The following is a 26,122-nucleotide window of genomic DNA, read 5'->3' as shown; positions in this document are numbered from 1 at the left end:
GTATATTAGGATTTGGAAAATTGTCAGTGCGTGCGCGCGCACATGTACATGGAAAACACTACTCTGTAAGCAGCAACTGTGGCTAATGACTATGATGAAGGATCAGCTTGATGGAGGTTGAGGTTGTGGGTTCAAGTGAGGCCTGAGGCAGAAATTTCTTTACCATTTTAATCATCCAGATGTTTTTTGGAAAGTCAAAGTCAAAAGTCGAAACACTCATAATTCATTTGATCATAAACAAAGTTTCATTAATGAGTTATGTACATATTGTTTAATTAGATGAGGTTAGGTTAGGTTAGGTTTGGTTTGGATATTCAAAAAACACTTGAAACCACAACACCAAACCTAACCTAACCTCACCTAAATGAACTAACATAACTCATTAATGAAACTGTGGTTTTGAATGTAAACTAAACCTAACCTAACCTCACCTAATTAAACAAACATAACTCATTTAATGAATTATGAAACTGTGATTTTGACTTTTGAGTTGTTTAACCTAACCTAACCTCACCTAAATGAACTAGCATAACTCATTAATGAAACCGTGGTTTTGATTGTCAAACCAAAGCTAACCTAATCTAATCTCACCTCACCTAATTAAGCAAACAACTCATTAATGAATTATGAAACTGGAGTTTTTGAGTGTTTTTTTAAATATCCGAACCAAACCTGGTTTGGTTTTGATATTTATTATGCTCATCATGTATGATCATGTGGAGGACATTTTTCTTGCATGACCATGCTATTGAGCCTATCCACCATAAGTACATCTAATCTAGGTAATCATGTATGATCATGTCAAAACTGGGTTCATGATATTTTTGGGCACACTGTAGAAGAATGCCTATTGGCAACAGGTAAGTATCCTATTTTTTTTTTTTTTTTAAAGTAACCTAGAAAGATGAAATTTGATATGTACATCATTTAAGACCCACCAAATCAATTGGAACCCGTTTGTGGCCGTTCTGAGCAGAAATTTTGAAATTCATGATTTCCTCTCCATTTGATGTACCTAAGTACATAAAAAGGTGAGATTCAGTTTTATCCTGCCTATTTTACTATTCTGGGCCAATTGTAGCTAGTTTCAAGCCGTTTTAAAGGCTACAATGACTTTTAGAAATTCCAGTTGTCAATTGTATAAAATTGCTGAACATTGGTTTCAAATTAGGAGACACTGGTTTTATATAGATTTGGGCAGATTCTATGTCGTTTTTTTTTTTTTTTTTTTGGTAAATGGAATGGCATTTCTCAAAAGCTGCTGTAGTCTCCAAAATGGTTTGAAACCAACACAGCACATTGCAATTAGTGTGAATGTCAGGCTTCTATGTTTTTCTTTTGTGAAAAGTGGAACTTTCCAGTTTCAAAAATTTTCTGAAGGCTCCAAGGACTATACCTACTCAAAACTGCTAGAAACCATTTCCAATCGATTTGGCGGGTCTTCAGTAGGATATACAACCAAATTTGAACTTCCTAAATTACATTTTGAGCCCTTTGATTTTAAAAAATTTACCAAAGGTCGAAAAATGTACTTTTGTTTTGCACCTGGAATTTCGGCTGGTGGTGTATGGTTCAAAATTTTCCTGCCAGTTGGGATACCTCATCCCTTGTACGTAACGATTTTCATTTTTTTTCTTACAGAAAATTCCAAATATTTCTACTTTTTCCTTAAAATTATACAAATTCGCGTTTTTTTGGCCAAAATTGCGAGAAAGTACCTACTGATGCTAAAATTGCCAAAGTCTTGCTTTTCGCCAAAATTGCCAAAGATTTTCACTCGCTCCCTCATTTGATATCAAGTACTTTTAGTTGGTGATGAGTCGCACTTTCAGGTTCTTTGACTCTTGATGAGTTGCAAAGGTTACTGAACTAATCATCACATATTTAATAGGACTTCAAAAAGAAAGAAAAACAAAAGCGAAGCGTACCTTTATTTGGATTACGCTGAAAATAATTTACTATGTGATAATTTCTTAATATTTACACAACACTATTCGACTCGTGCATAATTTATTCCCGATCAGTTGTCGGATCGCCGAGTATTCCAGAAGCGATGGTAATATTATCTTTGTGGTCCTGCACGAAAAACAAGAACGGACGATCGATGGTGAATTTCTCAGTGACAGTTCGCGTTTGAACGGATGACGCTGTAAAAATACCCAGACATTAATAAGATACACATTGCTAATTCGTACTATCGGTTTGTAAATAGGAAAATTGTCGTTGAATTAATTAGACACAGTAAGTAGTAGATGAGTAAGTATCTAATTGAAAATTTCGCGAAGAGGCAAAATGTGTTATTATATCGAGGCAGGCTTGAAAAAAACTACCTACTAAAATAAATCAAGAAATAGGTATCCTCTACAATTTTGGTTCTAACAGAATTTTCATTTTAAGGCAACCATTTTCGCCTAAATTGGAAAACTGTCTCTAAAAAAATCATTGAAATTCAGTTCTTCTTCGTTTTTACGAAAAGTTTTAATCGTTCGAGAACGAATAATTCACAATTCCTATTGATAGATTGAAAATTTTTCATTTTGTTTTATTGTAGCCTAAGAAAATTAGCATTATTCTTATGATTTGATTGTCGAGTGATTCAGTCGTTCTTGAATGATTTATGGAGTTCGAGAAAATCGTTCTCAAACGAATTGAGTCAAGTTTTTTATGAAAGAACAAGTAAAATTGTCGAGTTTTGTTTTGTCATTTCCTCAATACCTTCAACTTTTCAGTGATTCATTCGTTCGCGAACGATTTTTACCCTTTGAGCAAATCGTTCACAAATGAATTGACTTGATTTTCAAGTGATGGATTGAAAGCTGTTTCGTTCGTCTGTCTTGTTTTGTGTTATGTGATTTAATTTTCACGTCAGTCAGTTTTGCTCGAATGATTCGTAATTCTGAGCAAATCGTTCACGAACGAATCGAGCCCAGTTTTTGGAGATGGGATTAAAATTTAAAACTGTCGAATTTCGTCTTATCATCTATACCTAAAATTTGTTTTTTCAGTGATTCATTCGTTCGCGAACGGTATTGCTCTCTCGAGCAAATCGTTCGCGAACGAATCATTCACAAATTCTATTCAAAGATTGAATAAAATATGTTTTGTTTTGTCTACCAGTGTATTAGCTGATTTTATTTTCAGGTGATTCGTTTTCATTGTTTCTGAGTGAATCGTTCGCGAACGAATCAACTATAATTTTTGTTGTTGATCAATTATTGATAAGATTTGAAAAATTCGAATTTTGCCTCGTCCACTTTCTATGGACTTTATTTTATTGGCGATTCAGTCGTTCTGGAATTATTCGCCGGTTTTGGCTGTGTTGAGCGAATCGTTCGCGAACGAGTTGAGTCTAGTTTTTGCTGATTGATTTAAAACTGTGAGGTTTTTTTTGCATCATATTATGCAATTCCTCAATATTTTACCTATTTGTGTGATTTTCAACAATTTTTGGATAAATTTTTGGCATTTTATTGATTTTTTTTCTTAATCTGAACTATTATTTCAAAATTCAAACACTAAAGTCTGATTGGTCGAAATTGATGCTGCTCTTCAACTTTGCAAAGCTCATGTACCTACGAGCGTTTTGAACTTCCGTTGAATGGAAAACCTCCTCAGAATCGAGGTCTCTTTAATGGTGTACCAACTACATATTTGTAGGTGTTTATAAGGAACTAGTTCGGAATTTAGTGTGACAAAAAATCGATAAGTAGGTACATTTAATTAAGATAAATAATGGATACCATACCGGTTAAGAAGTTCGGCGTTGCTGCGTCATTGTCGATATTTATAGTGACCAGTTGCACGATGTCGTCAACAAATAAGCCAGAATCTTTGCTAATTGAGTTGAAATTGGCGTCGGACGTGAAAATTTTGTAAGCTCCGAGCTATACATCGAAGAAATCAAATGTAAATCTTGCACATGATACGTAATAGGATTTTCCCCGTGCACCCGTTTAGGTAGGTTTTTCATTATCTACCTACATACTATGATACCGTATTCAGTTGGTAATGCTTACCTCGTTCAGGGACTTCTTCAAATAGCTTATGGTTTTGAATTCGAACGACGGCATCGAGATTTGTACGTGTCTTTGTTCTAGCTTAGACGAGATCTCGGATAGATTCACATTGTCGAAATTCTGAAGTACTTTTGGTAATCCGTCTTTTTCATTTGGTACGATCAATACGAAGGAGTAACGTTCTCCCTTAAAAAATTACAATAAATATAATGAGTAGGTACGTAAATACATTCGAAATTAAAATTTTACTCGTTATGTAGATTTCATTTCTAGTTTCCTATTATTTTTTTTTCTGTTTTTTATCACTGCAGATGAAGTATCAGCTGCTCAGCAGGAGTCCATCGGTGTATGGTAATATGGGCACCTAGTTCGATACTCGTTCGAATCCGGATTTTTCAAAGACCTATATTTTAAAATGATCGTCTCGATGACGTCATCGAACTGGAAACGAGGTTTTTAATTTCCATATGTGTCGTTTTCTCTCTTTATATTTTAGGTGCATGTCCTTCTTCTTTCTCTCAGTTTTGAAAAAATCGTAGTTTTTTTTACGTACATTCAAATTGAGGAATTTGGTTGACTTGGGCGCCAAAATCAAATTTAAGATCTGGTCGTTGAATTAATTAGAATATTTGAATGTTTTATATCTAACCTTATACGGTATGAAGAAAACGCTGCTGTTTAATTCGGGCAATTGACCGACATTGAATTTGCCTACAGTGAACATCATCTTGGTGGCGATTTTTTCACCATTCTGTAGGTAGAACGAATCGTTTCCTTGTTTGTACTGGAATGGAGTTTTCCATACACCTTTGAAGTATAACCCGTTGAAGACAATCATCCTGGATAAATGTTCTGAACAGAGGAAATGTCGTCGAGGTTCAAATTTACAATTTTATGGTATTAGTTTGATTGACTGCTACTTGCTAAAATTGTCAAAATCTTGCTTTATGAAATAAATTGACAACTCGCGTTCTGGCAAAATTACTGAAAAATTTGATTTTTTTCAAACAATCGTCCAAAATTCTACCTTTTTTGCCGAAATTATCAAAAAGATTTCCCTTTTGCAAAAATTGTCAAAATTTTTTAAAAATGACAAATTTTTTGCTTTTCAGCAAAATGGTCAATGTTTTGTCAATATTTTCCAAAAGTTCATTGGCTCTTGGCTGAAATTTCCAGAGTTGAATTTAATTCCAAATGGCAAAAGACATAGTAAAACCCAAGCTAAACCGTGAATAATTTATTGGGAAATAAAGTAGAAGTGTCCCTACCAGGTAAAGCGCCAGATCGAGTGTGCCAACTTACCCCGTGCACCTTATTTTATAAAAGTAAATACTATAACGCTGACGTCAGCTGTACTCACGAGTTACATTTCCGGTATAAAGACGATTGGCCGATAATCCAGATACTTCGCTCTTGGAACTGTTTTCCAAATCGATGCCCAAGAAACGTTTAACGAGCCTTTTGATTCGTTCCCGTCTGGTCTTCTTTTCAGGCTGAGGAGAGCTCGTCGTGCTGCTCGGTTCCGGTTCGAAGGCATTTGTAGTTGGTTCATCGGTCGATATTTCGTCTTCATCGTACGAAGGTCTCTCAACCGACTTGACTTCGGTGAAGTAATTTTCCAGTAGGATTTTTTTATACGAGTCTTGCACGCTGAAATTTCTGTACACGTAGAAGTAATTTTTGAATTCTGGATTTGACGATGCTTTGTCCTACATACAAGATAGGTTTCAAGATTTGGTAAGTAGGTAAGTAAGTACACCAATTCAGCGATTAATTGATCCGAAAAAATATTTTCGAGTACCTGGAATCGTTCTAAGGTTTGTTTGTACGTCTGCCTAACTAAATTCACGTCATCTGGGTAGTGTAGAATTTTAGTCAGTTCTTGTTTCGTGGTGTTTTCAGCACCCTCGGACAACAGACCCAGGATCACCGTGTACCCGAATGGCGAGAAAATGTAATTAGTTTCATTGTTTTCTAGTTTCTGTTTAGTAAAAATAAAAACAGAATGTGGTTTGATAAATTTACGGATACGGGATGAGCGGATGTTTAGGTATTATTTTATCAACCTTTAGAATTATTTTCGTGATATCGACTCCTGATTTTTGTAAAAAATCCAACTCTCCGGAGTCTGAACGTGAAACGATAGTCGAGCTTGAACTGATTTGTAAATTAAAAAGCACGCAGAATGCTAGAAGAAGATGAAAGGGTAGGTATTTACATTCAATTAATTCTTGGTGTGATCATTCTTTACAAGAGAACTCTGACAACTCGTTAACTCCGATCGAGTTGAAATTTGGCTCACTGAAAGCATCTGAACTTAATTTTTAGCTGTCTGCCGAAGTAGATTTTTCGAATTTTTTAAAATTACCCTAACGACCTATTTGCTTATTAATTTTTTACAAAAAAATAATGGATCAAAAAATCCTGGTGATTTTTGAAAAAACTGCAGAAAAAGTGCTAGATGGAAGTATTTTGATGAATTTCAAGCAAAAAGTGATTTTTTGAAAATAAATCTGCCTGATTAGTAAAAAAAAAAACTGTTTTTTTTTTGGCCAAACATCCAAAAATCTATATGTATTCATAAATCGATATTTATTGTCCATAAAATTACTTTTTTTTGCCAAATTTGCTTAATTAGTTCTTTTGAAAAAAGTGCTAAAAGTCCTGATTTTTGGCAAAATTGCGAAAAGTCGCAGTTGTAAAAAAAAAAGTTTCAATTTCTGACAAAATTGTAACCAGCCTGTCAGAATTGTAAAAAAAAAGTCTAACGTTGGACAAAATTACTAAAAAATTGAAGTTTTTTGTCAACATTGTGAAAAAATCACGACAATTGTCGAAGAAAGCATGTTCTTTGTTAGTGAAAAAACGCTGGATTGAAATGGCTGAAGTCTAGATTTTAGACTTGACTGCCAAAAAATACCAATTTTTAACATAAATGCTAAAAAAAAGTCATATTTTGACCAATTTGCTAAAAAAAAAGGCCAGCTTTTTTTCCAAACTTGCCACAAATACCCTGGTTTTTGATAAACCAAAAATTCTGATTTTAGACAAAACTGCCAAAAAGGTCTGAATTCTGACAAAATTTCCCATCAAGTCCTACTTCTTGCCAAAAGCTCCAAAATTGCATTAAAAAAGCCCTGTTGATTTTCACTGAAGCGGTGAAGTCAAAATCATGATTTTTGATGTTAGGTACTGTTTGGAAGTTCTGGCTTTTTACAAAGTTGCCCCTCCCCCCCTCGAAAAAAAATTATTTTTTTGCCACGATTGTCAGACTAGCTCTTTTGACAGTAGTGTCAAAAAGTCCTAATTTCTGGCAAATCCAAAAAAAAGTCTTTTTTGTCAAAAACGCAAAAGATACATATGCCTAATAAATAATGTAACTTTTGATTTCTGCAAAAATTGCTCCAAAAGTTCTATTTTTTATTGGAAAAAGGACAAAAAGATAAAATCCTGATCCCTGAAAAATTACCAAAAATGTCCTATTTTATGGCAAAGTTTTCAAAAAAAGTTCCAATTTTTTCATGTGCCAAAAATTTAAAATTGCCAAGGAAAACTTTTTTTCTCAAAAATTCTGAAATCAAAATTTTTGACAAGGCTACCATAAAGTTCTGATTTACCTATGACAAAATTTTTAAAAAAAAATCCTGATTTTTGCCGAAATTGTCATAGATGGGCTTTTTTGGAGAAAGCAAAAATCCTATTGAGTCAAAAAGTCCTCATGACCGCCGACAAAATTGTACATAAAATCCTACTCCTCGTCCTGCCAAATCTGCCATAACAGCATCCAATTTTTTTTTAACAAAGCCTAAATTTCTAATTTTTGACATACTTTTAGGTATAACTTCTGACAAAATTGCCCATAAAATCTCCTTCTTTGCCAAAATTGTCTGATTAGTCCTAAAAGTCATAATTTCTGGCAAAAAAGTGCAAAAAATTCCTCTACTTTTTTTTTACTAAAATTGCTAAAAAACTCCTGATTTTTGCAAAAATTGGCATAAAAGCTTTATTTTTTATTGGAAAAACTTCCAAAAAATACAATCCTAATTCCATAAATTGTAAAAAAAACCCCGATTTTTTCGACCTCCGAAGCTGAAAGTTTTTGTGAATAACTTTCAACTCACGTTGAAAGTCTATGCTGAATTTGGTCAAAATTCACTGATTTTTTTTTTTGGGGGGGGGGGGAAGAGGGTGGTCTACCTTATTGTATATACTGAAGTCGACCCCCCCCCTCTCCAATCTATTGACACCATTTTTCAGTCGATCTGGAGCCTCCAGAAACATCAGGTTTTCTCCAGCAATTTCAAAACGATCCAAAAGGTGTTCGTTATGAGGGGGGGGGGGGGGTAGACGAAGTTTTAAGTAATTTGTTGCAAAAATTGACAATTTTGAGATTTTTTAACCTGTAAAAAAATACCTACACTTTTCAACTATTTACTCATAGGATTTTCAATTCATAGGCTCCAGTTGATTCAAAATGTCTAAATTGAATTAGAATTAAATTTTCAGCCACCGAAATTGATTACAACGCCTTCTGGAGTGATTTGAAATGGCTGCAGAAAATCCAACCTTCGCTAGAGGCCCCATATTAGCTGGAAAATGTTGGCGAATTCGCCAAAAACCAAAAAATCAACTTCGATTCTCAGTTCTGGTTGACATGCTTTTTCAGTGAGCCCAATTTCAGCTCGATCGAAAGTTGTAAATGATTCCTTCGTTAGCATTGAAAAAAAAAACAAAAAAAAAATACTTGATTTACGAACCTATCGAACAAATAACGCCGATACGATTCATGTTGGCGATTCTTCCAGGTACAGCAGTAAACGACGAAAAACGTAACAGTAATTAAAAAAAAGATCTTTATTATTATTTTTTTTCTTCTCGAAAACTATCACAACTAAAAATGACACACTTCAGTTCGTTAACCGTCTCGATGGTGAACTGGTAATCAAGTTCAACGTACAGGTCAAAAAATCGTATACGAACAGCGTACCTATACCTATGTCTGGGGTCCACTATAATATGATAACAGGATCTTGGAACTATCTATCGGTGTACGCCGTACGGATCATCTCGCTACGGGTGACGAAGTGACTACTTTCTTACGTTGTCTGCGATATACGTGCGTTCAAAAAATAAGCAAAACAAAGAGCCAATTAATTACCTACCAATTTACCATTTGCCAAAGGTGTTCGATGCCTTTTGTCTCATACTCTAAAGCATAGTTAACATCGCTCCGTTATCTTTGGTTTAGTATTATGATTGCATAGGTAGGTAGTAGAGAATGGTACCATAAGTAATATGTGCATATTAAGATAATGGATAAGAGGATATTTTTAGAACACGACTGTAGTCTGTATGTAGCTGTAGAAAGTATGCATCGATGCTGGTTTGTGAGGCGACAAATTTTCGCACCTTACAGTAGTCGGCTCATCTGGGCTGCAGTTATCGTTATAGTTGTTGGCTTTTGCTGCGACTTGAATATAGCCTATACTTACCAGTGCAGTACGCAGAATTTAAATAGGTACATAATGTAAACTTCTTAGGTCAATCTAGTCTAGGTCTTTACACCTGATTAAATATACTAGTACGATTCGATATTAATATCAACTCGTACGATTCTTATGAAGAACCGGTTCTCACTTCTTGGCAAAAATATGGTTTTGGTTTTAGTTTTCCTATAAGTTGTACGTTTGAATTTTTTTTACATTAGTATGTAAAATTATACCGAGATGGCGGATTAATACTGCGTATATTGGGTATCTTACTATGCTGGTTTGTACCGTACCTAGCTACCTATACACCTACCTTCGTATATTTGACTCTGCAGTAATAATTTCGATTCGAAGTATCATCGACGAATTTATCCTCGTGTAGAATTTTTTCTTTCGTAAGAAGAAAATCACGTGTTGTTATTTTATTTGTCATTTGAGATTTACGCGGTTAATAGAGCTGTCTTTTGCTAAATTTTTCACAGTTTCTCTATCCGCAAAAAATCTTGCTCTTTCTCAAAATTATTGCCAGAAAACCTCAGCTATTTGCATAAATTGTTCAAAACTGGTCACATTTTCGCAGAAAATTGCAAAAAATTTCAACCCCCCCCCCTGAATTACCCAAACGTGTCGCTTTTGCCAGAAACTGCTATTTTTTTCTCACTTTTCAAGAATTAACAAAAAATGTTTTTAGAAAATTGATCAAGAATTGACGTTTTTTTTTTACAGAAAATTCCCGAAAATACTGTGCTACTTTTTTCTTAAAATTGTCCAGAATTCTCGCTTCTTCGACCAAAATTGCGACCAGCTTTTTACTAATAAATTAACAAAAGAATTGCTGGTAATTGTGGGTTTTTGCAAAAATTAAAAAAATATCCCACTTTCTATTCAAAATTTTCCAAAATTCTCGCTGTTTCGACTAGAATTGGAAAAAAGTGTATTTTTTTGCTAATAATTGCCATTAAAGTCAAGTTTCTTGCTAAAATTGTTAGCCTTGCTCTTGGTAAAAAATAGAGAAAAATTTCCTGTTCAAGCAAAATCGCAGCAACATTTCAGTTTTTTTCAAAATATTCCGAAAAGTGTCCCCTTTTTTTTACCAGTTGTCTAAAATTGTCAAAATCTTGCGTTTTTCCAAAAATTTTCAAGAATTCTTGATTTTTCATAAATGACAAAAATGTTTGCTTTTCAACTAAATAGATAATTTTTTGGAGATAATCTCAAAAAGTGTCACGTTTTTCCAAAAATTCTCCAACTCTTTGCTTTTATTGGTTCTCAACTACCTAACAAAAGGTCTTGCTTTTTTCCGAAGTTGTCTCGTTTTTTACAAAAAATCTCACTTTTCAGTAAAATTGCTAAAAAGTAATTTTTTTCAAGAATCGCTCAAATGTCTTGTTTTTTTTCAGAAATTGCTAAAAAGTATAATTTTTATGCCAGTAATTTCTAAAAAGTCTTGTTTTTTGCTAAGATTGCCAAAGTCTTGAATTTTTCCAAAAATTGTTTTCTTTTGTCAGAAATTGCAAAAATTTTTACTTTGTGGCCAAAAAATTCTCAGAAAGTTGTAAAATTAGTTCAACTTTTTTATATAAAAATCCAGAAAATTTCAATTTGAAATGTTTTTTTTACGTTTTGTCTGTTTTTTTGTTACTTTTTCAAGCTTTTTTGATTACTTGAGTTGGGTACTTTTTGTTCGAAAAAATTCCCAGCAAAGTTCGTTGTTTAATTAACGTTCACTTCCTCTCTTCTATTTTTTTTGTTTTTTGAAAGTTCTTCAAAACACTGAGAATTGGTCGCAGAATGTGTTCATTTTTCCCCGGCTCAAATGTGAAATTTTGAAGAGAAAAAATTGCTACCAATTTCAACAGTTTTGTTAATGTTTGTCTTTCTAAAAATTTATGGAAGTTGAGTAAAAATTTCGTAAAAAAAAAATCTTCGCTTTTGTTACTGTTGCAAATAAATACTTTTTTAAAATAATCCTGAAATACATTCGCTATGCAGCCCATCTAACGCTTTGGATGTTGACTAAGTTGCTGATGCCATTCGCCAGAATTTCCTTGCAATAAAATCCATGCAGAATGAACTCGAGAAAGCATCATTTTTTTTTTGCTCTCTAGCCCCTACCCAACTTGTATACGGAAAAATGGTCCAGATCCAAGTTAAGTTATATGATTTGTGATTCTGCGTCGAACTAGTCCATTGACATTAAAATTCAAGACCACTTTTAGGATTCTACTGAGAAGTTGAAAATTTGCAAATCACCTTTGCCTTTCTTGGAGCAAATTTTGTACATCGAAGATATTTTTGCTCGGAGGCTCGGACACATTTTATTCATTTTATATTATCATTTTTTTTCATCTACTTTGATTCTTATTTCGTTTGATATCAAATTTCATTTTTTGTTCTTCGTTGTTTTAAAAAAAATCAATTAATTTTCATTTTCTTTATTTCATACTATTTTTTATGTTTAATTACATTTTGAATTTTTTGTTTTGCATCAATTTGATCAATTTCTATCATTTTTTTATTTTTGAACAAAATTTGAAATGTTAATTTTTCTGGTTAATTTGTGTATTTTATTTACTTATCGTTGATTTTTATTTTTTATTTTTTTTCATTTTATTATTATTATTATTTTTTTATTAGGTACTTATGTACTTTTTCTTTCATCTTATTCATTTATGTACGTTCCCATTTTTTTTCTATTTTTATTTTTAGTATGAATGTATTTCTTTTTTTTAGATTTTTCAATTTCTTTCAGTTTTTATCTGAGGTAGGTATTTATTGTTTTTATTATTGTTATTCATCCCTCGTTTTCTCAAGATCTAGACAGAAAATAATTACGAAAAATTCAGAATTCAAAACAAAAAACAGAACTGAATGATTACATCGAGAAACATGGATTCTTATTTCTTTAGACAATCACGAAATAAGTAGTAAGGTAGGTAAGGTAATTACATGATCTTTCACAATATAAAATAACGAAACTCATCCCAAACCACACAGCTTCCCAATCTAAACTATTAAATTACAACTTCGATAACGTAAAAGAAATTTATTGTTTTCACAAATACAAACAATGGTTATAATTTCAACTGGCACAATATATAAATGGTATTTTTCTGGAACTTATTGTGACCTAAAAAATATGGTAATGAATTAAACATAAAAATGAAATGTACAAATTACAATCATAATCTCATCCTTACATTTTCGACATTATAAACAGATTACTCAATAATCTCGTAGCACAGAACTCAACTTAAATTAAATGGTTTCACAGGATTTTGCGCACATAAATACTCGTAATACATAAAAGATTCGCACCATACGTATTCATTACACTGATAATGATAATAAATAAAAAAAAAAGAAGAAACAAAAATATTAAATAACAAAATGCCAGCAAGAAACATTGATAACAAATTTTTTTTTTTGAAAGTTTGTAGGTATTTTATTTGATCTTGATTATCGAGTCTCGGCCTTTACCAACGCCGATCCATTTCACTAGAATGGAAAACACAACAGAATATTATTATAAACGTAAATAGGAAAAATTAAGTACTTGAATCATTTTATAAGGCAAATCGAAAGTAGTTTGGTACCTGGGACTTGCAGGAATTCTTCAATCTTTTCGATATATTTCCTAGCATTTTCTGGTAAGTCGTCGTACTCTCGGACGTTTTCGATACTGGTTTTCCATCCTGGTAACGTGATATAATCGACCTGAAAAAAAAATGCATTACAATGTAAGTTTTTTTTTGTTGGTGGTAATTTTGCTTTTTACAAGTATTTTTTGTGGTTCTGAAATTCATTTTATCTCAAATCCAAAACTAAATCTACTACAGATGGGGCTTGGGGTTCAAAATTTTGAAAAATGCGACAAAGGTGGGAGTTTTAAAATGTTGAAGAATGCAACATTTATGAAATGTTTTGGTTGATAATTTTGAACAATTGGACTAATTTTGCAACTTTTTGGCAATTTTCAACAATTTCTTTCAACGAAGTAAGAATTTTTGAAATTTTTGGCAAAAGCCAAATTTTTTACGAAAAGCAAGACTTTGGCAATCTCAGCAAAAAGCTGGACTTTTGAGAATTATTGGCAAAAAAGTGACACTTTTTAGCAAATTTTCGCAAAAAAAAACAAGACATTTAGGCGATTTTTGAACAAAAAAATATTTCTCAACAATTTTGACAAAAGTTGAGAATTTTTGTAAAAAAGCAAGAGCACAGTGAAAAACTATAACAATTTTTGAAAAAAGTAGGCCAATCCAATTACAATTGAGAATTTTTAAGAATTTCACCAAAAGTTCACAATTTATGAAAAAAAACTAAAACGTTGGAAAATTGTTCAAACAAAAGGAAAACTTTTTGGAATTTTTAGAAAAAAGGTGAAATTTTTCAACAATTTTTCTAGAACGCAAATTTTTGTCAATTTCTTGCAAAAAGCAAAACTTTGACAATTTTAACAAACATCAGAATCTCCTACTTAGGTAATTAGGGAACAAAAGAAACATATATTCGAAGTTCCCGTTAAAAAAACGAGACTTTTCAACAAGTTTTGGAAAAGATTGAGATTTTTTGAAATTTTTTGTACTTTTTGTTAAAAAGCAACAATTTTTGTCGTTTTTAAAAAAGCGAAAATTTTTGAAAAAAAACAAGGCTTTGACAGTTTTAGCCAAAGTTTGCGATTTCCGACAAGAAAGCTGAACTTTTGTGCTATTTTTTTACTTTGAAAGGGTAACTTTTAGAAACAATGTGAAATTTGTTGTCAACATTGCTAGAATGCGAGGGTTTTTGTAAAGTTTTGGCAATAAGCATTAATTTGACAATTTTAACAAAAAACAAAACTTTGTGGCATTTATGTTACTGGGAAAAAATATACTTTTTCGCGATGAAATTCTGGACAATTTTGAAAAAAAGTATATTGGTCATTTTTCAAAAAAAACGACAATTATTGCCAATTTTTGAAAAAACAAGAATTTTGACAATTTTTGGCAAAAAGCAAGATTTTGACAATTTTATGGAAATTATGGGGGAAAAAATCACACTTTTTCGCGATTTTTGTCAAAAAACTGAGACCTTTTGGCAGTTTTTGGCAAAAGAGATACTTCGAGAATTTTTGGAATTCTCTAAAAAAAATCAACCATTTTGCTAAAAAGTAGATTTTTTTCATTTTAAAAAAAGGCGAGAATTTTGTCAATTTTTTGCAAAAAGAATGACTGTCAAAAAAACAAGTCTTTTGGACAATTTTTGAAAAACAGACTTTTTGGAATTTTTTGCAAAAATATGACAACTTTTAACTATTTTGCTAAAAAGCAAACGTTTTTGCCATGTTTGAAAAAGCGAGAATATTTTACAAAAAGCAAGATTTCGACAATTTTACCAAAAGGAAAGGCTTTTTTGACAATTTCCGGCAAAAAAGCTGAACTTTGGTACAATTTTTCCATAAAAAGATTTTTTGGAAAAATTCAAATTTGTTAGCAATTTGGCCAGAAAGGGAATATTTTGGTCATTTTTTTTGACAAAAAGCAAGATTTTCACAATTTTAGTGAGAAGCAGGAGATTTTGGCAATAATTTGAAAAAGGGCTCTTTTTTGAAATTTTGGACAATTCTGAGTAAAAAGTGGAATATTATGGAATTTTCTGCAAAAAGCTACGCTTCAATCATTAGCAATTTTTTTAGAATACGAACATTTTTTGTAAATTTTTAGAGGTAGGGGGGATGTTTAATTCTAATCAATTCGAGCTTGTTTCAGATTTTTGTACTTTCAAACCCGGTTACATTTGAGGAGCTTAGTAACAAAGTTAGACAAACGCCACGGAGGGCGCATACGGAAAGGGACCTAACGACCAAAAAAAAAAAAAAAAAAAGTTCTCCGAAATTGTTGTAGGAACTCTGTAAAGGGTTCCTACAACAATTTCGGAGAACTTTTTTTTTTTTGGTCGTTAGGTCCCTTTCCGTATGCGCCCTCCGTGGCGTTTGTCTAACTTTGTCACCAAGCTCCTCATTTTTAAATTTATATAAGCTAAGACCTTTCTTTTAATTCTGTTTTCGCGACGAAAAAAATTTGACTTTAATTTCTACGACACGAATAGAAATCTTTACGAAGGAAGGGCATCTGTTATTCGGAAGATTAACCTATTACGACACGTACTCTAATTGGGTTCACGAGAACCGTGCTGATACGAATTAAATTACTCGATAAATTAATTAAACGATAAAATCAATCATCAAACATATCGATCAGATAAAAGATAACCAAATTTCGAGGAAAACATGACAGAAAAATAACTTAAATCGTAGAAAAAAGTCAATTTGAACATTTTTCAAAGTATCTGATAAGATTAAAATCGAACCATATTCGTAATGATGAGATTCTGATGATACGTTCGAGTTGGAAATTTACATCATATTTCGTATTATTAATCAAAATCGCCCATCAAATAAGACAGATTTTAAAGATAGAGAAAACGAGAATAAATTTACAAAAGCGAATATTTAGTAAGATGATGACGATAAAATTTCGAATTTATCTTCACCATCTGCGATGCGGTAATCAAATCAACGTACTTCGACTTGAGCTAATTTCGAAGCATCGGATGGGAAATGCTTCAATGGTTTACCGTCCAGTCTGTACGATACTCCCAACTTTATTTCTTCTAAACCGTCCAGGATATCCAGCTTCGTAATACATAATCTGCAATAACGATACAAAACTAAAAACAATGTTCACCTTTTTTTTACGTAGGTAATTTTCCGAGTCTTACTTTCCATATCCATTGACCATCGAGGTATACTTCAGTAAAGGAATATCTATCCAACCACATCTTCGTTTTCGTTTCGTCGTCACTCCGATTTCGCCTCCTACTGATTGTAAGAAATCGCCAATTTCCTGCCAACAGATAAATAGGTACTCGTGTTAAGAAGTCGGTGTGACCTTACGAGCTGTTTCTATTCGAACTTTGTAATCTAACGATTACTGCAGGCGCCTGAGCGGTTGCTTTTCGTTCGATTCAATTCATTGGAGTCGATAAAGGTTGGAATTCGTGATAGCTCATTTTTTCACTTACATTACTTTGTTCGGTTGGGAAAGGTCCGTCGCCTACTCGAGTCGTGTACGCTTTCACGACACCGATAACTTCACCGATGGCTTGCGGCGGTACTCCTAATCCTGTACATACGCCACCTGCGCTGCAATTTGACGACGTTACGTAAGGATACGTTCCTATGGAGAGAGATAATGAAAAGATTATAATAAATTGGAAAAATATCATTTAGACGGATCGAGAAGATGATTATATTATGGTACTTGCCGAAATCTATATCTAACATGGCAGCATTGGCACCTTCTACTAGAATACGTTTGCCACTTTTTAATTCGTTATTAATATACGATACGGTTTCGACCACCAAAGGCCTCAAGATATTGGCATATTCTTTGTACTTTTTCAATTCCTCTTCGACGTTTATTTCCAACGATGGGAACATACGAGTGTGAATTTGTACTAAGGTTTGATACCTGTAACAAAACAAATTCCAACATTGTTTAGAATACCAACTCAGAATAGATAGAGCCAGCAATTGGGTATATTTGGTAGGTGAGGAGAGAAGATGTGTACTTTTCAAGATAAATTACCTCTATCAAATTTTTTTAAAAATATTTTCGGTGGAGGAGTAAGGTACGGTTAAACACCTCAGAATATCGTTTCAATTTCAGTGAACTCGAAAGTGATATTAACATTCATCGCGAATCAGATAAAGTCATTAAAATAATCGACAATTTTTAATGAAAGTGTACATACGTAATCTTTATCGATCGAGTTAAAATTAACGCTTGTGTTTTTCATTTCATTAATTTCGTTCAGAAAGTAATAACTTTTTAAAATTGAGCAGAAAATTTTCATTTATGAATTTGTTGAACGAAAGAGACTTCGAATGAAATTAAGAAACGGATTTAAAGCACGGTAAAAAGGGCAGTAGCCAGGTGGACCCCCATGAATAATCGGTCTACTTTGTAAAATGAGGCTGTTTCAATGATTAGAAATTTTTGATTTTTTTTCATCTATAATATTTCAAAAACACCTCGAATTTTCAAAAAAAAAAATTAAATTATTGGATTTCAAAATACAGTAAAAATAACGCAAAAAAGCAATAATCACTGAAAATTACCAAAAAAAAAAATGTGAAATTTCGGTAAAAATTTCCCAAACTGAACAGAAAAAAACTTCAGAAAATCCATTAAATCACTGAAATTTACCAAAACAGTAAAAATTCCAATGGACAAAGCTAAAACGTATTCATATAAAAATTGAAAATCCCTCAGAATGGCGTAGAAACATTTTTGAAAAAATCAAAACTATCAGAAAATCTCCCTTTTTTGCCAATTGTAAAAGATCCAACTTTCAAGTAAAAAAAAACTTTTTTGTCACAATTCCAAAAAAACGGCCCTTTCTCTTGAAATCTTGTTTTTTTCTCTCTAAAATGGTAGGAAAAAGACTTTTTTTAATTTCCAAAAATTCTAGCTTTTTGAGTCAAAACTGCAAAAAAAATCAAAGTTTTATCAAAATTAAGTAAGTATCTCAAAATTTTGATTTTTTTGGTGAGTCAAAATAATTGCAAAAAATAACGTCTGTTTTTTTCAAAATTACCAACAAATCTTTATTGTAAAATAAATTTTAAAAAATTTTTTGGGTCAACATTTTCAGGCAGGATTGATTTTTTTGTCTTAAAAATTTGTTTCTTTTTTGTCAGAATTGTAAAAAAAAAAATTCTTCGACAAAAATGGCAAAAAAACCTAATGTGAAAACTGTAATAAGGATTCTCATTTTTTATCAAAATTGCCAGAAAGTCATATTTTTGCCAAAATTGCAGAAAACCCTATTTTTTGGCCAAAATTAAAAACTTCTACAAAACCTTGCAGGTATTTTTTTTTTGCAAAATATCTGCCTGTTTCGTCCAAATTGCGAAATGAAATTAGTTTTTTATGAAAATACCAAAAATTTTCATCTTTTCTCCAAAATGGTGACAAATACTACTTTTTTGTAAATGCGGTAAAAACCTACTTTTTGTTAAATTTGCCAAAAAATGAACCTGTTATATCATCAAAATTGCTAAAAACTGATGTAGTTTGCCAAAATTGCAAGAGACCCCCTATTTTCAGACAAAATTTTTACAGATAATCTTCCATTTTAGTTAAAAATTTTTCCCCTTAAAAATTACATAAAAAATTAGTTTTTTATTAAAATGACTAAAAAGACTTCACCTTTTTGCCAAAATTGCTATACTTAAAGTTATTTTTGACTAAAATTCTTGAAACCTCCTACTTTTTAGTGAAAATTTCCAAAGAGTCTTGCTTTTTTGTCTCAAAAATTTTTTATTTGTCTAAATTGTCAAGAAAGGCCTGTTCTTTTTCTTAAAAGTGCCAAAAAGTCTGCCAAAATTGCCCCCCTCCAACAAAAAAAGAATTAACTCTTTTTTGATCAAGATTTTCAGAAATTCTCGATTTCTTGTCACCAAAAATTTGTTTATTGTGTCAAAATACTTGCAAAAAAAAATCGGTGTTTCATCAAAATTACCAAAAAATTCGACTTTTTTGTCAAAATTTAAAAAAATATACGTTTTATTAAAATTCTCAGAAAGTTTTGTAAAATTGCAGAACAACTTTTTTTGGTAAAAATTTGCAAGTAGCTTCACTTTTCTGTTGTAATTTGACAAAATTTTAAAAAAACAAAATACTTTTTAAAAAATCTATTTTTGGCCAAAAATGCCAAAAAAAAACAGCATTTTTATCATAATTGCCAGAAAATTGTGTTTTTTGCCAAAATTGCGGAGAACCCCTTATGTTTTCAGGAAATCGCAATCTTTTTTTTTCAAAATGGTAAAAAAAACATTTTTTTAACAAAATTTTCGAAAAAACCCACAGTTTTTGCCAAAATTTTGAAAAGTTTTACTTTTCTGTACAAAATGTAAAAAGACCCATTTTTGTCAAATATTTCCACTAAAAAAAAGTTTTTTTCATTAAAATTGCTAGAGTTATTTTCTGTCAAAATTTCTGAAATGTCCTTTTTTCTAAGTAAAAATTTCAAGAACGTCTTGCTTTTTGTTGCAAAAAATTTTCATTCGTTAGAATTGCGAACAAAAACCTGGTTTTAATAATAAATCTTCTTTAATGTCCAAATTTTCAAAAAATCACTTTTTTTTGTAAAAAAGACCCATTTTTTTGTCAAAATTGTTTTAAAAAACACTGTTTTTCGTCAACTTTGCTACAAAGTCTATTCTTTTGCCGAAGAATTCTAAAATAACCTATCCGGGTAGTTGTCTCGGAATCCAATTTTTGATATGAAAGAGGGAAGGGGAAAGGAGGATCAAAATAACAATTTCGAAATGGCAAAATAGGGGATTAGTCCTAAATGATCATCGAAAAAATTAGATAGACCAAGCACATGACCATTTTAAAAAAATTTTTGTACACTCTGGTGCCCTGTAAGTTGTCAGTAGCATAGACGAACCGCTCATTATAATATTTTGGTGCCCTACATAGATAAAAATCACATATTGCATTATTTGAAATTTCTGTACCACTTTATTTGAAAATAATCCCTTCATTTTTCGTATCACTCAGTCCTCTCTATCAAACTGTACGTACGTTTCAAGAAGAACGAGACAATTTTAAAATTAATATTCCTTCGACACGAAGCCTTACTTAATATTAAAATTTCATCATATTTACTTCATGATGAAATAAAAAAGTAAAAAAAAACTCGCATGTTAAATTAATATTACAAAAAATATCGAAAACATCCAGCTAGAACATAAATAACTTAAATCTCGAAAACCCTTGTCAAATAATGAATTTTATGAGCACGATTAAGTACGAGTAGGTATAATAAAACAATCCTCAATTTCAGCATAAATACGCAAACGGCAATAAAAAAAAATGTAATCAATGAATGCAAATGTTATTAGATAAATTATGTAATTACGATAAGATGTGCAAGAAAGAAACGTTCAACTTTTCAACGTTACTCTAATTGCTCGACCCGTAATAATTATCGTATATGAAAAAGTAATATTTTCTCACGATTAAACCATTCAACACTATCGCAGACCTAGTTGTAAATTAATCGGTGAAAAAAGAAATACCTCTACTATACTCATTCTTTACATATTTAATCTGGTAATAATACGAATATTTCCTCATCCAACTACCTCAATTTCATCGACCTCTTCAACATTGAGAAATTTTCACCTTTAGGGACAAAAAAAATATTACCGTTGCTTAAATTTAGACACTATCGATACCGCATACAGAGCTTAGAATAAAAGTGTTAATATCGTTACACCTCCGACAGTTGGCCGGTATTCAAAATTTTCAATTTCACGAGCTTCTCAATTACACGCGAATTCAGAGGAATTATATGCACGATTTTTTGGTATATTTTAGACCTCCCAAACGGTGAAAAAAATTACTCTATTGATTAAAAAGCAACCCCGCGGTCAAACAAGCTGAGTTATTATGCCGATATAATATAATTTTATTCGCGAAATTGGCATTGTTTATTATATAGTTTGGCATACGTAAGATATTTACTTTCGTTTGTTTTCATATATTGCCAAATAATAAGCATATTTCTTAACACGCGAATATTCTTTTAACGTAGGTACGTAAACAACAGGTCTCTTTGAAAGATACCGATGTTTGAGGATTTTACTTTTTCAAGTGCTTACTTTTCAGAGAATTGATTGAAATCTCCGATTAGATCAGCGATACGTAATCCTATGCGGTTAGCTTTCGACGAATACGCTGGTCCGATACCTTTTTTCGTCGTACCCAGTGATTTTTTGCCTTTTTCTAATTCTTGTAAACCGTCGACTTTCTGTAAAAATGAAAAAATATTTCAATATTAGAAATAAAATATAACTCGTTTCGAACGAATTTGAAAATTCGTACAACACGATTCTTCATTCGATAAAAAAAAAATACTTCCTTCGAGTTCTCGATGTTTTTAGAGAAAACTAATTTTTCGAATATGTCACGATAAGTTTATCAGTTTTTTAAATACCGATGATTAGTACTATGGTTAAGAATTCGCCCCGAAGCACGTCACAAAATTCGCAGGGTAATAAAAAATGAGCAATCTGGTGCTAAATTATTGTTTATGTTCAACATTCGAGGCTCGACCTTGTGTTAATTATCACAAAAGGCGAATAATTATGAAAAATTGCATTCTTCTTCCTAATCTAGATTTAACTAGTTCTAAAATGCAAAATTCATCGTCGAAATTTGCACAGACAGAAATACTCTCGTACGAATACGAAACGTGAAAAAAAAATTTCAAACTATCTTTATATGTCATGAAAATGAAACAATGAGGAATATTTCGTAATTTCAGCATAATAACATGTGTCAGGTAAGTATTAAAATACTCGATGAATAGAATTTTGTTTACGAGACAAATATTTCAGTATTTTGAATGAGAAACAAGAAGAAGACGACGTAATGAAACTAGGACGATAATTAAATAACATTTTTAGCTTCGCGTGTATAAAATGGGAAATTCAAGTAGACGGAATTTTAATTACGATTATGTAATTAATATTATCGATTGGAAAATACGTTTTATATGTGACATAATATCAAATTACTTGATGAAAATCGAACACCAGGTGAGCTCTGTCTGAAATCAACAGCCGATCTTGCCATCCTTTCAATCCTTTCGCTTCGTTTTTTTGTATTTCTTCGAACAGCCCGGGTAAATAAATAACGACACCGTTACCTGAAATCAGCCAAATAGAATTTAATATCTAGGAGTCGCAAAAACTTGAACGTTTCGCTGTAATATACTTGGGAAAATACACCGGAGATTAAAACATGATACAAAATAAACAGATAACGAAACAGACTTCAATAACGTAGATAGTTCAAGGTATCAGAAAATTGAAAGTGATTAAAAATCGAATAAAAAGTGAACGTACCGATGACAGATTTGCACTTGGCGTTTATGATACCGCTAGGAAGTAAATGAAAGTCATATTCATTATTGTCAACGACTACAGTGTGTCCAGCGTTATTTCCACCCTGCGAAGAGAAAACACAACGTTGAGAAAAGAAGACAGATTTTATAGAATATGACAGATATGATTAAAATTTTACCTGGCATCGACACACCATATCAACATCTTTACCCAGCATATCAACCACCTTGCCTTTGCCTTCGTCGCCCCATTGAGCGCCCAACACGACGGTGATTTTATTGGATATATTGAGTCCATTACTCAGTACCTGATCTCCGTTCATTTTTCAAAAATGAAAGGTGAAATTATGTACGATAAAATCACGAAGGTATACGGATACGCGAAACGTACGAGTAAACGTGAACGGCGAACAGCACCAGCGAAACGTGCTACCTAACGAACGAGATCTGAGAATAAATGAAAATTTTATTCATTTATATACCTTCGTTATGGAATAAGTAGTAGCTGAAGCGTTTTTGAATGAAATTACGATGGTAGAATTTTTTTTAGATTCTCCGCTGTCAGAGTCCGTCGAAACAGCGCACCGTCCACTGCACATACACCGGAGTCTGTTTTGTCAGCTAGCTGGTGGATGGGGTGTACTGAGAAAATTAGATTTTGTTTGCAAATTGAATTATTTTGTATGTCAGCGATGTGATGAGTGAATAATTAAATTTATCAATTGTTTCAACCTACAGGAATTTTCTTATTCCGTTTTTATCTTTTCTTTGTATTACGTAGAGGTAACGGCCTTATTTTACTCCCCTAAGAACAAGAACTGGCATTTTTTTTGATCCAATGAAGCTAGCTAGCTAGCTAGGTAGAGAAAAACTACGAATACTACGATAGAAGCTCGTTGAATTTGAAATCAGCATTTTTGAAAAAGTTTCAATTTAATTAGGTTGGCTGAAAAAATTACGAATCACAAAAAAATATGTTCGCCATTTTTTTAATTGCTTGAAAACGATTGAAAAATCGAATTGACAGTTTCTAAAGACTATTTGAGCCTTGAGGAGTAGGTACAGGGAAAGAACGTCGTATCGTACCTAACCACTTTTTAGAAATTTTACTAGAGAGTAGAGAGTGTTTCATATTCATAGATTGAAATGTTGTTCGACTTGAAAGTAATCATTATTTTGCTAGACCAAAGGTCTTTTGGAACAATTCTGAGCATGAAAATATCTCTCAGAGGTGAAATAAATACCTTCAGAGGCTCCAGAGCATATTTCAAAGTTTTTCTGAATGGTTTCAATTTTTTTCAGAATGGTATGAATATGGTTTTGAACTTTGGTAATGTAATTGTATAATATTTTTCTTGTGATAGTGGTTGTTTTTCATATTACAAACTATTTCAAATTTTCAACATGGTTTTGATGGCTGCGATGGTTTTTTATATCAAAAACAAAAACCTTTTCAAATGGTTTTAGTGTTTTTTTTGTTTTTACTTTTTTAAAAATAAATCCACCAAAAACTGATAAATAAACTGGGCCACTAAAAGTTTGAGAGAGAGTTGAGACAAATGCGAAAAATTGCTGAGATATTCTTCTAGTCTAGTATTTAATATTTTGATAATCTGACACTGTAGAATAGATTGGGAATTCCTTCTTTTTTCTAAAGAAACAAGATGCATAATGATTAGGTAATATTTAAAATTGAAACATTTGAAACTACCTACACTACAAACCTATTTGAATTAAAATGACAATAAGCAGTGAAAAAAATTCAATGAAGTTGAATCACTTTCCTTTATAGACAGTACTGTCTATACCTATATACTTTCCTTGAAATGGTCTCTGAGTCTGAAGTCTGAACTGCCTAACCTACGTAGCTAACAGCCAGGAATGAGGGCAATGAGGGATGTTCAAGGGATGCTAACCTAATCTAACCAAACCGAAACCGTAATTTTTAACCGAAACGGATTTTGACTAACAAAACCTACAAAACGAACGATTAAAATGAGCCAAAAACCGTAACCGTAACCATAACCAAAATTATTGATCCAGAATTATTTTTAATCACAACCATCCAAAATTATTGATTTAAAATTTTTTAATAACTGGTTCATTATTATTTCAGTTACAATTAATTTGCAATTTTTGTCAAAATTTATACAAATGATAATGAATGAGCTTTGATCAATTTTTGAATTTTTTGGCGCTGTATGCAAGTTTTCAAGCAATTTTAATTTTTAACGAATGTTTTATACAATTTTGGCAACATTTTAACAACTTTTATATAGTTTTATTCTTTCTTGACGATTTTCAACGATTTTTTTAAAATCAAGTTTCAACATCAAAAATTCAAATTGTGTTGAAAGAAATTTCAACAATTACCTACCTATTCAATTCTGGCTCAATCCTGTTAAAATTTACAAAATTACCTATCATCACTTTTTAGTTTTTGGGTGATGTTGGTCGTTGGGTGATTTTGATTTTATAAGCTTTTTTGAACGTTTTTACCTCGTTTCACCAGGTTTGTAACACCTTTTCTTGCACTTTTGGGGAATTTTACAAAAATTTCATCAATTTGAAGTAATTTTTGGTAATTTTAATCATTCAATGCTGTTTCTTGGCCAAATTTTACAGGTTTACAATATTTTGTTATGCATTTTTGATAAATTTCTCCCATGTTTATTTCATTCCTCTCTGGTGATGATCTAGCTAGGAAAGTGATGTAGAACAGATGTTTACTGTTCAGGTTTTTCCTACTACTACGTAACATTGAATGAAGTTGAATCACTTTTCTTGAAATGAGTTCTCAAACTTGCAGAAAGAAATTCAGTACCCTACTTACCAAACTTACCCAACACCTGACAAAAAATTTCCATCATTGGTCTGGACAGAAAAGGACATCAGTAATATCAGAAGCTAAATTAAATTATTGAAAAAATTGCATAAACTAAAAAGAACCATTTGATCAATTGGTTGATATTGATTAAGGTTTCATTTTGCATTTCTAATTCATTGAAATGCCTCTTGTGATTGCGGTTTTCTCCCAAAAACACAACTTTTCAGTAGTTCTGTTTTTTTAAGCTCATTTTTTTTTTTTTTGAAATGGCTGATTTTCGAGGGAATTAGTTTTCATAATTTTTGAACCGAACAAAGGGGAATCGAAAGAGGACCTCAAAATATACCACCTGCCAAAATTTCAGCTGCTGAAATTTATTTTCTGATTTTTGGAAAATTTTCAAAAGTTCAGATTTGGAGCAAAACTTTTTTAAAAAATCAAAATTTCAGCAAATTCACCGAGTAAGCTGAAATTTGGTTTTTATAGATATTTTTGACCTCCCGAGTCGATTGGTAACGGTTTCGAGCCGTTCTGGAGCCTCCAGCAGATTTTAGGTTTATTATGGTTGAATAAAAATAAGTTTTTTAAGAAAATCCTTTTTTTTTTTTTTTTTTTTTTTAATGAAAAAGTAAGTACTTAATACTTGTTCATCTATGTAGGTAAGTGCATTTATCACTCATTATCATCGTGGCTGGTTTTAATTTAAAAAAAAAATCACAAATAAACATCTGCAAATAATTATATTTTACAAAAGCAAGCAACATGTATAAATAATTTTCAACAGAATGTTTCAAGTTAGACAATTTTACGTAAAATAAAGA

General features: G+C 31.8%; 2 protein-coding genes across 2 annotated transcripts; both read right to left on the bottom strand.

Annotated features, from left to right (window-relative positions):
• Positions 1–1,913: 1,913 nt before the first annotated feature.
• LOC135831668 (serpin B4-like) lies at positions 1,914–9,076 on the bottom strand. Its single transcript, XM_065344332.1, has 8 exons — positions 8,774–9,076; positions 6,083–6,204; positions 5,818–5,997; positions 5,377–5,725; positions 4,666–4,868; positions 4,017–4,202; positions 3,746–3,884; positions 1,914–2,147 (listed from the first exon to the last, which is right to left on the bottom strand). Exons 1-8 carry the CDS (start codon positions 8,802–8,804, stop codon positions 2,011–2,013), a joined length of 1,347 nt encoding a protein of 448 aa, XP_065200404.1. The 5' UTR covers positions 8,805–9,076; the 3' UTR covers positions 1,914–2,010.
• Positions 9,077–12,536: 3,460 nt separating this feature from the next.
• On the bottom strand, positions 12,537–22,997 carry AdSS (adenylosuccinate synthetase). The gene is made up of 10 exons (XM_065344366.1): positions 22,654–22,997; positions 22,476–22,578; positions 22,146–22,276; positions 21,228–21,376; positions 16,814–17,019; positions 16,571–16,725; positions 16,268–16,392; positions 16,071–16,197; positions 13,102–13,222; positions 12,537–13,003 (listed from the first exon to the last, which is right to left on the bottom strand). The coding sequence occupies exons 1-10, from the start codon at positions 22,795–22,797 to the stop codon at positions 12,951–12,953; spliced, it is 1,314 nt and encodes a 437-aa protein (XP_065200438.1). The 5' UTR covers positions 22,798–22,997; the 3' UTR covers positions 12,537–12,950.
• Between the last annotated feature and the right edge of the window lie 3,125 nt (positions 22,998–26,122).

This window comes from Planococcus citri, chromosome 1 (genome assembly GCF_950023065.1).
Source record: "Planococcus citri chromosome 1, ihPlaCitr1.1, whole genome shotgun sequence".
In the NCBI taxonomy this organism is placed as follows: Eukaryota; Metazoa; Arthropoda; class Insecta; order Hemiptera; family Pseudococcidae; genus Planococcus; species Planococcus citri.
The sequence above is the reverse complement of the archived record's forward strand: the minus strand, read 5'-3'. Positions and strand labels throughout refer to the sequence as shown.

Bases quoted from the DNA above. Each gene is read 5' to 3' on its own strand.
- LOC135831668 (XM_065344332.1), bottom strand. From the start codon at position 8,804: ATGAATCGTATCGGCGTTATTTGTTCGATAG. The intron at 5,998-6,082 runs GTTGATAAAATA...TTTACTAAACAG, and splicing joins TCACGAAAATAATTCTAAAG to AAACTAGAAAACAATGAAAC. The intron at 2,148-3,745 runs GTATGGTATCCA...GTATTTTTACAG, and splicing joins AACGCCGAACTTCTTAACCG to CGTCATCCGTTCAAACGCGA.
- AdSS (XM_065344366.1), bottom strand. From the start codon at position 22,797: ATGAACGGAGATCAGGTACTGAGTAATGGACTCAATATATCCAATAAA. The intron at 22,579-22,653 runs GTAAAATTTTAA...TTCTCTTCGCAG, and splicing joins ATATGGTGTGTCGATGCCAG to GGTGGAAATAACGCTGGACA. The intron at 16,393-16,570 runs GTAAGTGAAAAA...ATCTGTTGGCAG, and splicing joins TCCCAACCGAACAAAGTAAT to GAAATTGGCGATTTCTTACA.